Source organism: Moschus berezovskii, chromosome 9 (genome assembly GCF_049115385.1).
Source record: "Moschus berezovskii isolate FMDL1 chromosome 9, NW_MosBer_1.0, whole genome shotgun sequence".
Classification (NCBI taxonomy): Eukaryota; Metazoa; Chordata; class Mammalia; order Artiodactyla; family Moschidae; genus Moschus; species Moschus berezovskii.
Window position 1 is genome coordinate 106,967,907 of NC_142468.1, and position 13,957 is coordinate 106,981,863.

Genomic DNA, 13,957 nt, shown 5'->3' on the forward strand with positions numbered 1-13,957 from the left:
CCGGAGTCATCAAGAAACAAAGGGAGAAGAATCAAATCAACAAAATTAGAAATGAAAACGGAGAAATCACAACAAACAACACAGAAATACAAAGGATCATAAGAGAATACCATCAGCAGCTATATGCCAATAAAATGGACAACTTGGAAGAAATGGACAAATTCTTAGAAAACTTTCCAAAACTGAACCAGGAAGAAGTAGAAAATCTTTAACAGACCTATCACAAGCACAGAACTCGAAACCATAATCAGAAATCTTCCAACAAACAAAAGCCCAGGACCAGACGGCTTCACAGCTGAATTCTATCAAAAATTCAGAGAATAGATAACATCTGTCCTACTCAAACTCCTCCAGAAAATTGCAGAGGAAGGTAAACTTCCAAACTCATTCTATGAGGCCATCATCATCCTAATACCAAAACCAAACAAAGATGCCACAGAAAAAGAAAACTACAGGCCAATATCACTGATGAACATAGATGCAAAAATCCTTAACAAAATTCTAACAAACAGAATCCAACAACATATTTAAAACCAAGTGGGCTTTAACCCAGGGATGCAAGAATTAATCAATATTCACAAATCAATCAATGTGATACACCACATTAACAAATTAAAAGATAAAAAACATATGATTATCTCAATAGATGCAGAGAAAGCCTTTGACAAAATTCAACATCCATTTATGATAAAAACCCTCCAAAAAGCAGGCATAGAAGGAACATACCTCAACATAATAAAAGCCATATATGATAAACCCACAGCAAACATTACCCTCAATGGTGAAAAATTGAAAGTGTTTCCCCTAAAGTCAGGAACAAGACAAGGATGCCCACTCTCACAACTACTATTCCACATAGTTTTGGAAGTTTTGGCTACAGCAATCAGAGCAAAAAAAGAAATAAACGGAATCCAGATTGGAACAGAAGAAGTAAAACTCTCACTGTTTGCAGATGACATGATCCTCTACACAGAAAACCCTAAAGACTCCACCAGAAAATTACTAGAGCTAATCAATGACTATAGTAAAGTTGCAGGATATAAAATTAACACACAAAAATCCCTTGCATTCCTATACACTAACAATGAGAAAACAGAAAGAGAAATTTTCATTGCAATGAAAAGAATAAAATGTTTAGGAATAAAGCTACCTAAAGAAACAAAAGACCTGTATATAGAAAACCATAAAACACTGATGAGAGAAATCAGAGGACACAAGTAGATGGAGAAATATACCATGTTTATGGATCGGAAGAATCAATATAGTGAAAATGAGTATACTACCTAAAGCAATTTATAGATTCAATGCAGTCCCTATCAAGTTACCAATGGTATTTTTCAGAGAATTAGAACAAACAGTTTCACAATTTGTATGGAATTACAAAAAACCTCTAATAGCCAAAGCAGTCTTGAGAAAGAATGGAATTGGAGGAATCAACCTCTAGTTCATTCCTGACTTCAGGCTATACTGCATAGCAACAGTCATCAAGACAGCATGGAACTGGCACAAAGACAGAAACATAGATCAATGGAACAAAATAGAAAGCCCAGAGATAAATCCACACATCTATGGACACCTTATCTTTGACAAAGAAGGCAAGAATATACAATGGAGAAAAGACAATCTCTTCAACAAGTGGTGCTGGGAAAACTGGTCAACCACTTGTAAAAGATGAAACTAGAACACTTTCTAACACCATATACACACAAAAAAAAAACCCAAAGTGGATTAAAGATCTAACTGTGAAGCCATAAAACTCCTAGAGAAAAACATAGGAAAAACACTCTCTGATATAAATCACAGCAGGATCCTCCATGACCCACCTCCAAGAGTAATGGAAATAAAAGCAAAAATAAACAAAAGTTTAAAAGCTTTTGCACAACAAAGGAAACTATAATCAAGGTGAAAAGACAGACTTCAGAATGGGAGAAAATAATAGCAAATGAAGCAACTGACAAAGAATTAATCTCCAAAATATACAAGCAGTTCCTGCAGCTCAATTCCAGAAAAATAAGCGACCCAATCAGAAAATGGGTCAAAGAACTAAACAGACATTTCTCCAAAGAAGTTATACAAATGGCTAACAAATACATGAAAAGATGCTTAACATCACTCATTATCAGAGAAATGCAAATCAAAACCACAATGAGGTACCATCTCACAACAGTCAGAATGGCTGCTATCAAAAAGTCTACAAACAATAAATGCTGGAGAGGGTGCAGAGAAAAGGGAACCCTCTTAAATGTTTGTGGGAATGCAAACTAGTCCAGCCACTATGGAGAACAGTGTGGAGATGCCTTTAAAAACTGGAAATAGAACTGCCATATGACCCAGCTATCCCACTGCTGGGCATACACACCAAGGAAACCAGAATTGAAAGAGTCACGTGTACCCCAATGTTCATTGCAGCACTGTTTATAATAGCCAGGACATGGAAGCAACCTAGATGTCCCTCCGCAGATGAACGGATAAGAAAGCTGTAGTACATACACACAATGGATTATTACTCAGCTATTAAAAATAATGCATTTGAATCAGTTCTAATGAGGTAGATAAAACTGGAGCCTATTATACAGAGCAAAGTAAGTCAGAAAGAAAAACACCAATACAGTATATTAACGCATATATATGGAATTTAGAAAGAAGGTAACAATGGTAACCTATATGTGAGACAGAAAAAGAGACACAGATGTAAAGAACAGACTGTTGGACTCTGTGGGAGAAAGTGAGCCTTGATGATTTGAAAGAATAACATTGAAACATGTATATTATCATATGTGAAATAGATTGCTAGTCTAGGTTCGACGCATGAGGCAGAGTGCTCAGGTCTGGTAGACTGGGATGACCCTGAGAGATGGGATGGGAAGGGAGGTGGGAGGGAGGGTCTATATGGGGAACACATGTACACCCATGGCTGATTCATGTAAATGTACGGCAAAAACCACCACAGTACTGTAAATCAATTAGCCTCCAATTAAAATTAAAATAAATAAATAAATAAAAATAATTTCATGGCTGCAGTCACCATCTGCAGTGATTTTGGAGTGCAAAAAAACAAAGTCTGCCACTGTTTCCACTGTTTCCCCATCTATTTGCCATGAAGTGATGGGACCGGATGCCATGATCTTAGTTTTCTGAATGTTGAGCTTTAAGCCAACTTTTTCACTCTCCTCTTTCACTTTCATCAAGAGGCTCTTTAGTTCTTCTTCACTTTCTGCCATAAGGGTGGTGTCATCTGCATATCTGAGGTTGTTGATATTTCTCCCGGCAATCTTGAATTCAGCTTGTGCTTCATCCAGCCCAGCGTTCCTCATGATGTACTCTGCATATAAGTTAAATAAGCAAGGTGACAATATACAGCCTTGACGTACTCCTTTTCATATATGGAACCAGTCTGTTGTTCCATGTGCAGTTCTAACTGTTGCTTCCTGACCTGCATACAGATTTCTCAAGAGGCAGGTCAGGTGGTCTTGTTGATCACAGAGCTACAAACTTGTAGAGCAGAAGCCTCATTATAACCTCAGGGGGAAAGTTAGCACTCTTAGGTATAAGGCAGAAGTCATGATGACTGTCAGGCTCAGAAGTTGAAAACTGTACCATTGCTGCTCCCTAATCTTTCTCCTGATTTCCTTCATCTGCCCTATGTACTTGTCCACATCCTCTCCCACTTTATTGTGATCACTATGCCTGCTGGATATGGCCTGTCAAAACTAGGGACAAGTCACCTAGTCCTGCCCCAGTTTGAATTGTCTCAGGCTTCTGGCCTGACCCCGATCCCAAAAGACATGATTCCTCTCTACTCTGCACAGAGGCTTGGCCCCTCCTTCATTCTCCTCCCAGGCATTTTCCATGTTGAGCTTTTTTACTACTTGTTCCTCTTTGGACACCATCCAGCTGTCTCCCCCTCCTCCCAGTTGGCCCAGGACATTTAGATTCACAGACTTGCTCCCCCTCTTTGGGGGTTGCCCCCTCCCAAAAAGCCCTCATGGCCACTGGGAGCAGGGACCAAGGAGGGAGTGAGCAAAGTTAGGGTCTACACACACACAGACACGCTCATGCACAGACTTTTGAATGAAGCTCCAGATGACGATAGATTGGTTTATTTTGTTCATGGCTATATCCACAGGCTCTAGAACACATAGCAGAGCACATAGTAGATGCTCAATAAATGTTTGTGGAATGATGGACATAATAAATGAACATCTTGCCCAGTTTTTTCTAAAAGTGTGGCTTACAGACACTTTCTAAGTCACCTGGTTTTGGTATTTTACACTAAAAAATTATGCACAACCTTAAAGTTGAAAGTTATGCTATGCTTGACAAGAATTTTTAAGACTTCAAGCCCAGGAGGCAGCATCTCAAATAACCCTGAAAGAATTGTTCCAAAGAGGTGAGGGGAAACCAGGATATGTAGGAGTTTTGCAACAAAGGGCAGAAGTCTGAACATTAAAAGATTATTGTTAATTAAAGAAAACCAGATATGTCAAGTTAAGGAATTTGGTGCTTTTCTATGCATGGGAAGATAAAGAATCTAGATACTGAAATCTTTCCTTTGAAGTGCACCTCAGCTATCTGGAGACAGGGGCTTGTGTTTTCATATCTTGAGTTTCCTCAGGGCTTGCCACGGGGAGTGACTGCAATCTGTTGTTTGTCTCCTTCCTGAGTTCCTTCAGAGCTCACCAGCTCACCACAGCTGGTGGCTACAATCACTGATGACTGTGATATCCTTTGTAACTGATATGGCAGGCAATATTCTACTTTTCAATATGTTTATAGAAGATTGCTGAGGGCCATCCCAGACCTCTTGAATTAAAAATTCTTAGGTTGGGTCAGGAAATTTTTATCTACCTGGCACATAAAAGTTTGAGAACAGTTGATCCAGACCAACCAAGTCATTTCACAAAAAGGATATGATGGCCAAGATTATAGAGCTAGCTTGCAGAAAACAAGGACTACAGCTATCATTCCATTCTTCTTTTCAATACAAATTACTTTCATTTATACCACCCAAAATGGTGTTAAGGTCTCAGGAAGAACTTGGGGTTCCCATAAGGAGGCCATACAACACTAATTAAAATATTTATTTCTGACAAATAGTTGCAAAATGAAAAAAGAGAAAACCAAGAAATATGCAAAGTTCTAAAGATTATATAAAATGTTCAGGAAAATATAAATTTTAACAGTAGAATTTTTATCGTATTCTTTTGACCCCAAATTTCTACTATTACATTTCCAAGCTCTAGTAAAGAGTAATAATTCATTTAAGTTATTTTTATTGAGTGCCTCTAGGGGTTGTGTTCCAGAGCAACAACAAAATAGACAAAGTTCCTGCCCTCATGGAGCAGCCACCAGGGAAATAGTCCATAAACACAAAGATAAGTATGTAATTCAGAGAGTCCTTAGTGCTATGAAAGAGAAATGGAGCAAGTTACTGAGATGGAAGGCAACAAGATTAGGATGGAAAGAACAGAGGGATGCTATTTTATATTAGGGTTCAGGAAAGCCTCAAAGAGAGGATGGTACCTGAACAGAGACTTGGATAAAAGAAGGAAGGAAGAAGTCAAAGGAAGGTCAAGTGCCCTTAGTCAGAAGCAGCAGACTGAGACAAAACTTCATACTCAGGTGATTTATTAAGAAAATGTACTCCAGTGTTGATGAGAATATGGATAAGAGAACCCTGTGCACTGTTGATGGGAATGTAAATTGGTGCAACCACTATTTAAAAAAAAAAAAACGCAGTGTAGAGTTTCCTCAAAAATTTTAAAGTACACCTCCCACTGGACCAGGGGATGTGCTTCTACACTTGCTTTGGACCTCGGACCCTGCCTTTCTTCCAAATGGACCCCAACTGCTCCTGCCCCACTGGTGGCTCCTGCAGCTGTGCGGGCTCCTGCACCTGTGAGGTCTGAAGATGCCCCTCCTGCAAGTAGAGCTGCTGCTCCTACTGCCCCATGAGCTGTGCCAAGTGTGCCCAGGGCTGCATCTGCAAAGGGGCCTATGACAAGTGCAACTGCAGCACCTGATACCTGGCAGAGCCTGCCCCAATTGTCGATAGAACAACCATGACAAATTTATATATTTTTTTTTTTCCACACAACCTGATCTAGTGCTGCTGCTGCTGCTGCTGCTAAGTCGCTGCAGTCATGTCCAACTCTTCACGACCCCATGGACTTCTTTTACCAGGCTCCTCCATCCATGGAATTTTCCAGGCAAGAGTACTAGAATGGGGTGCCATCACCTTCTCCGTGACCTGGTGCTACAATTCCTTCTTCTATGAGACATGTGATTTCCAGTAAAGTTGTTGACTTCAAAAAAAGCATTTTTTTTTTTGTAAGTAAAACTGTCATATGATCCAACAGTTCCACTTTTGGATAGTTATCTGAAGGCAATAAAATCACTTATCTTGAAAGGATATCTGTACTCCATTGCAACATTGTTTACAATATCTAAGATATAGAAACAACCTAAGTATTCACAACAGACTAGTTCCAAATAGGAAAAGCAGTACATCAAGGCTGTATATTGTCACCCTGTTTATTTAACTTATATGCAGAGTACATCATGAGGAATGCTGGGCTGCAGGAAGCACAGGCTGGAATCAAGATTGCCAGGAGAAATATCAATAACCTCAGATATGCAGATGACACCACCCTTATGGCAGAAAGTGAAGAGGAACTAAAATGCCTCTTGATGAAAGTGAAAGAGGAGAGTGAAAAAGTTGGCTTAAAGCTCAACATTCAGAAAACTAAGATCATGGCATCTGGTCCCATCACTTCATGGGAAATAGATGGAAAAACAGTGGAAACAGTGTCAGACTTTATTTTGGGGGGCTCCAAAATCACTGCCGATGCTGATTGCAGCCATGAAATTAAAAGACGCTTACTCCTTGGAAGGAAAGTTATGACCAACCTAGACACCATATTAAAATGCAGAGACATTACTTTACCAACAAAGGTCCATCTAGTCAAGGCTATGGTTTTTCCCGTGGTCATGTATGGATGTGAGAGTTGGACTGAGAAGAAAGCTGATCACCGAAGAATTGATGCTTTTGAACTGTGGTGCTGGAGAAGACTCTTGAGAGTCCCTTGGACTGCAAGGAGATCCAACCAACCTATTCTAAAGGAGATCAATCCTGGGTGTACATTGGAAGGACTGATGCTAAAGCTGAAACTCCAATACTTTGGCCACCTCATGCGACGAGTGTCACTGGAAATGACCCTGATGCTGGGAGGGATTGGGGGCAGGAGGAGAAGGGTTCAACAGAGGATGAGATGGCTGGATGGCATCACTGACTCGATGGACATGAGTCTGGGAGTTGGTGATGGACAGGGAGGCCTGGCGTGCTGCGATTCATGGGGTCGCAAAGAGTCGGACATGACTGAGCTACTGAACTGAACTGAACTGAAGTATTCATCAACAGGTGCATGGATTTTAAAAATGTGGTATAGGGACTTCTCTGAAGGTCCAGGGGCTGACTCAGTGTTGAAGGCCTGCGTTCAATCCCTGCTCAGGGAACTAGATCCTTCATGCCACAACTGAAGATGTTACATGCCACAACAAAGATCCCATGTGCCTCAAGTAAGACCTGGTGCAACCAAATAAATTTTTTTTAAATTTTTTTAATTAAGAAAATGTGATATGTATGTGTACAATCTAATGTTATGAAATCATTTAAGAGGAAGGAAATCTTGCCATTTGCAACAACATGGATGGGCCCTGAGGACATTATGCAATGTGATTTGTCAGAACTAGAAAAAAAATACTGTATAATTTCACTTGTATATGAAATTTGAAAAAAAAAAAAACTAAATTCATAGATACAGAGAATAGATTGGTGGTTTCCAGAGACAGGGGGAAGGAGGGTTGGAAAATTGATGAGGGTGGTCAAAATGTACAAATTTCCGGTTATAAGATAAATAGGTCCTGGGAATATGACGTACGACACGGTGGCTAGAGTTAACAATTAATTGACCATCTTTAGTATTTGCAAGTTGCTGAGAGTAGATCTTAAAACTTTAATCAGGGACTTTCCTGGCAGCCCAAAGGATTTCTTAATAACTTAATTTCTCCACATTTCCACTTCAGGAGGTTGTTTCAATCCCTGGTTGGGGAATTAAGATCTCACATGCCAATAGTAACCAAAAACTAGAAAAAAAAAATTTATCACACACACACAAAATCATAACTATGTGAGGTGAAGGAATTGCCAACATATCAAAAAAACAAGAGAGTTCCAGAAAACACCTACTTTTGCTTTATTGACTATGCCAAAGCCTTTGACTGTGTGGATCACAACTGTGGAAAATTCTTCAAGAGAAGGGAATACCAGACCACCTGACCTGACTCCTGAGTAACCTGCATGCAGGTCAAGAAGCAACAGTTAGAATTGGACATGGAACAACAGACTGGTTCCAAATCGGGAAAGGAGTATGTCAAGGCTGTATATTGTCACCCTGCTTATTTAGTTTACATGCGAAGTACATCATGAGAAATGTTGGGCTGGATGAAGCACAGGCTGGAATTAAGATTGCCCGGAGAAATATCTATAACCTCAGATGTGCAGATGATATCACCCTTATGGCAGAAAGCAAAGAAGAACTAAAGAGCCTCTTGCTGAAAGTGAAAGAGGAGAGTGAAAAAATTGGCTTAAAACTCAATATTCAGAAAATGAATATCATGGCATCCAGTCCCATCACTTCATGGCAAATAGATGGGGAAACAATGGAAACAATGACAGACTTTATTTTTTTGGACTCCAAAATCACTGCAGATGGTGACTGCGGCCATAAAATTCAAAGATTGCTCTTTGGAAAAAAAGTTATGACCAAACTAGACAGCATATTAAAAAGCAGAGACATTATTTTGTCCAAAAAGGTCCATCTAGTCAAAGCTATGGTTTTTCCAATAGTCATGTATGGAAGTGAGAGTTGGACTATGAAGAAAGCTGAGCGACAAAGAATTGATGCTTTTGACATGTGGTGTTGGAGAAGACTCTTGAGAGTCCCTTGGACTGCAAGGAGATCCAACCAGTCCATCCTAAAGGAAATCAGTCCTGAACATTCATTGGAAGGACTGATGCTAAAGCTGAAACTCCAATACTTCGGCCATCTGATGCGAAGAACTGACTCATTGGAAAACACCCTGATGCTGGGAAAGATTGAAGGCAGGAGGAGAAGGGGATGACAGAGGATGAGATGGATGGATGGCATCACCGACTCAAAGGACATGAGTTTGAGTAAGTTCCAGGAGTTGGTGATAGACAGGGAAGCCTGGCATGCTGCAGTCCATGGGGTCGCAAAGAGTCGGACATGACTGAGTGACTGAACTGAACTAAGGTGAAGGATGCTAACTAGACTTATTGTAATGATAATTTCACACCTATACAAACATCAAATCATGTTGCACACCTGAAGCTAATATAATGTTGTATGTCAATTATGCCTCAATTTAAAAAAATCATTATGTTGAAGATCTGAAACTAAAACACTGCTATGTGCCAATTATAGCTTTATTAATTTAGAAGTGGCTCATGGGAACAACATTTCCTGATTTCTTGAAAAGAAAGAAAAGTGGGAAGAAAATCCTCCCAAGAGAAACTCGTAAGGGAGCTTGGGAAGCAGGAAAGGGAGGAAAGAAAGACAGAAAAGGGTGAGATCCCATGCAAAGTCTGGACTTCAGCCAGATCCTGCAGGAGACCTCTGGAATGTAGATTCTTGCTCAGAGTTTAGAGTTTATCCCAACTTGGAGTCAAAGGAGTGGAGCTTTCATACTTCTGCAGCAGTTGAGGACTGGGTGAGTTGGTGTAGGAGGAATGTAAACTCCCGGTCAATTCCTTTTGCCTTTCCCTCAGCAAAGCAGCTCTAATAATGATTTCATTTCCTTTGGCTATATACCCAGAAGTTATACTAAGTGAAATAAGCCAGACACAGAAAGGCAAATACTTGATGGTCTCACATGTGGAATCTAAAAAATTGAACTCACCGAATCAGAGAATAGAACAGTAGTTGCCAGGAATTGGGAGCTGGGGGAGGTGGGGAGATGTTGGTCAAAGGGTACAGATTTTCACTTATAAAATGATTGCATTCCAGAGATATAACATGCATTTTGGTGACCATAGTTAATAACACTGTACCATGTACTTGATGTTTTCTAAGAAAGTAGATCTTAAGTAGCTCTTAACTCACCACACACACACACACACACACACACAAAAGGCTAACTTTGTGAGGCAATGATGTTAATTAACTTGATTGTGGTAATCACTGCACAGTATATATGCATATCAAGTTGAAACTACCAGGTGGCATTTCAGGGGGTCTTCAGGGAGTTTCAGTCCTTTATGTCTCAGCACAAAAAGAATTCAGTGAAATGCAAAGTAATAGATAAGAAGTGATTTATTAGAATAGGACGCTTATGAGGCTTACAAGTGGGGAGGTGAGCATTGCACTGTCCTGAGTACATAGTGGGTTACATTATTATAATCAAAGGAAGAGTAGAGAGGGGGAAAAGATCATCTTCTTCCTCATTCTTGAGTAGATATCATACTTCTGTCATCAGCTCCTCCTCCAGGTTGGGCAGGGGAGTTTTCTATTCCTACATGATTAAGCCAGGGGGAGTTGGTGATGGACAGGGAGGCCTGGCGTGCTGTGATTCATGAGGTCACAAAGAGTCGGACACGACTGAGCGACTGAACTGAACTGTCATGGCCTGTGGAAAAATTATTTCACATCTCAGTACAATGAAGGTCTTTACTTTGAAATGTCATCTTTCCATAAATTATTTTTTTATGTGAGCAGAGAGCATGTCCTAGGGGTCATTAACTTACTGAGCTCACTGGGTGGGATGGGGGTCTCATGTTTCCATTGTTTTATTGTTTGGGGGCATGTCTCATGCTTGTGCTGCATGGTTTGTTGTTAAGCAAGTCCGCTTGGTTTTGTGGTTTAACAAACTTGCTTTCTTAAGTGATTATTAACTTACTGTGGTTCCCCAAGGCCCCCTAAAATTCCCTCTCTATCTATAATCCCCTAATGGGATTTCTGAGCTAACTATTTGATTATCCCACTCTGTCCCTATCAAAATCATGTTTTTTAATTGTGAACAACAACAAAAAAAGAATAATTTCTATGTATTTCTGAATTGTTGTTTAAATTAAAATTAAAAATTACCATGTATCCTAAGTATGTAGGATTTTTATTTGTCAGTTATACCTCAAAAAAAGCAATTCTAACCGCCCAAGGGTAGTACTCCTAAGAGAGCCACAGGTGTTGGCTAATAAAAGCACACAGTTTTATCAAGGATCCAAGAGGATCTAGGCAGAGCACTGATGGTACAGGAACTGAACGGTTAGGGAGGAGGGAAATGGTTGGAAATAGGATTGTAACACTGATTATGAAGCAAAATCCAGCCTCTGCACCCCAAAATCAAATTAAATCTCAGAGATAGAGTTTTGGACAAAGTACAAAAGAATAGCTTTATTGCTTTGCCAGGCAAGGGGACCACAGTGGCCAAATGCCCTCACAACTGTGTCCCCATTTGAAGAGGGTAGTTAGAGATTTTATAGTAATGGTTCAAAGAGGGTGTGATCAGTTCATAGAAATTCCTCTGATTGATTGGTGGTGAGGTTAAGTAGGAGTCAGCATCATCAACCTTCTGGTTCCAACCAATCTGAGGTCTCCATGCTTGTGGACAACATACTGTAGTTAGCCATTAACTCCTCCCTAGTGGTGGAGGTTTTGTATTTACAAAACAGCTCAAAGATCCTTGTGTGCATCCCTTGGTAGGGAACCATGACCTTGCCCCAAGACTGCACTATTATTCCTCTTAACTGTTTGTTTCTTCCTGATCTTGCATCCTCTCCCTTCCCTAATTAACAGCTGTTTGAATCTGCCAGTTGAATTCAGCAAAGGTCATGGAGGCTGAATGTAGGCAGTTTCCTATAATCAAAGAAATGGGGGACACAGAAAAAAGGCTTTTGTACCCAGGAGTTCCATAGGGCCCTACTCAGCATCAGTTCCCAAAATTTCAGAATACCATTCTATTTTCTTTCATTAAATAAACATATTTTCAGTACCTGCGTGCATGCTAAGTTGCTTTGATCGTATCCAACTCTTTGTGACCCTATAGACAGTAGCCCCCCAGGCTTCTCTGTCCTTGTGACTCTTCAGACAAGAAGAGTGGGTTGCCATGATCTCCTCCAGGAGATCTTCTGGGCTCAGGGATTGAACCTGCGTTTCCTACAACTCCTGCATTGCAGGTGGATTCTTTACCATTGAAGCCTATTCAGCACCTATGATGTGCCAAACGCTATGCCAGTCCTGAGGATACAGCGGTGTACAGTGAAGACACAGTTACTGTACCCTTTGATACTTATAATCTGACCATGAATGAAAACATTAATTTCAAGTACTGTAGGACACAAAACAGGAAAACATAAATCAGTTTGTGAGTGAAAGAAGGTCTCCCTGAAGAAGTAGTATCTAAACTAAAAATGAATAAGATGTAGTCAGGCATGGCTGGGCTTGAGGGGGTTTTTCAGGAGGTGGAACCACATGTTCAAAGTCTAGCAGGCATTAAGAGTGTGGTGAGTTCAAGGAACTGAGATGCATGAAAGTGAAAATGTTAGTTGTTCAGTTGTGAGTGACTCTTTGCAACCCTATGGACTGTATATAGCCCACCAGGCTCCTCTGTCCATGGAATTCTCCAGGCAAGAATACTGGAGTGGGTAGCCATTCCCTTCTCCAGGGGATGTTCCCGACTCAGGGATGGAACCCGTGTCTACAGCATTTCAGGCAGATTCTTTACTGTCTAAGCCATCAGGACTCAGTTGAGATGCACAAGATAGGGAAAATAGACTCTATCTCGTTATAGGAGACCATCAAAGTCACATTGCAAGAGGTTTGGTTACAGAAGAACTGGGACCCGGCGAGCTGTAGGGGCGGCGCTTGGGGGTCGCTCCCGCGGTTTTCGCCTCGCTGCTCGGCGGAGGTTTCTTCGGCGCCAGCGGCCCAGGGTGTGGCGGGGGCGACCCCTGATTCCCGGGGGCCGCCGGCTGTTGGAGCCCCGCCGGGAACGCGCTCGCCGAGGCGGAGGGTCAGGGAAGCGTGGCCCCAAGGCGGGCCGCCGGGCAGTGTGAGCGAGGGGAAAGCACAGGGAGAGGAAAATGCGGGGGGCTGCGAAGTGCCCTCAGCTTCGGGCGCCGTGAGGGTCTCAGCCGAAGATCACGCCTAGTGGATCCTTTTCGGAAAAAAGAAGAATAATATTCTTTAAAGTGTGGAGGGCGCTTGCACCTGGGGTCCGAAACTGAGGTGCACGGGAGTATATAGAATTTAAGCCTTCTCTCAGAAGTCTATTGGTAGAGTTAAAGAAGACAGCCAACCAAAGGTCATCTGAAATTGTGACTGGCTGATAATCCCAGGACAAAATTAGAGATCACTACTCAAGCATAAGGCCTCCACGAAGATGTTTGATTTAAAGGCTTGGGCTGAGTATGTTGTGGAATGGGCTGCAAAGGACCCATATGGCTTCCTTACAACAGTTATTTTGGCTCTGACTCCATTGTTTCTAGCAAGTGCTGTGCTGTCTTGGAAATTGGCCAAGATGATTGAGGCCAGGGAAAAGGAGCAAAAGAAGAAAAAAAAACTTCAAGAAAACATTGCAAAAGCTAAACGACTAAGAAAGGATTGAAGGAATGAACAGGATGTGCATTCAGAGGAAAATTGTTCGGGAAATTATGCATCTCTGAAAGGACCCATTAAGGTTTCTTTTTGGATCTTATGACAGTATTACTCAATGAAGTCTGAGTCTATGGAAGAACCATGTCAGTTCTCACCTGTACTGTAGCAACTTTTCGGCTTCGGTATAGAAGTCTGTTGACAGTTACTGTAAATCGGCATTTATTATGCTGCTGCTGCTGCTGCTAAGTCACTTCAGTCGTGTCCGACTCTGTGTGACCCCATAA

The 13,957-nt window shown here is 41.2% G+C and overlaps 1 protein-coding gene and 1 pseudogene across 1 annotated transcript; one reads left to right on the top strand and one right to left on the bottom strand.

Annotated features, from left to right (window-relative positions):
• Window positions 1-3,477: 3,477 nt before the first annotated feature.
• Window positions 3,478-3,890, bottom strand: LOC148776991 (protein BEX4-like; annotated as a pseudogene).
• Window positions 3,891-13,439: 9,549 nt separating this feature from the next.
• On the top strand, window positions 13,440-13,684 carry LOC148776992 (small integral membrane protein 15-like). The gene has a single exon (XM_088840455.1). The coding sequence runs from the start codon at window positions 13,459-13,461 to the stop codon at window positions 13,681-13,683; it is 225 nt and encodes a 74-aa protein (XP_088696581.1). The 5' UTR covers window positions 13,440-13,458; the 3' UTR covers window position 13,684.
• Window positions 13,685-13,957: the final 273 nt, after the last annotated feature.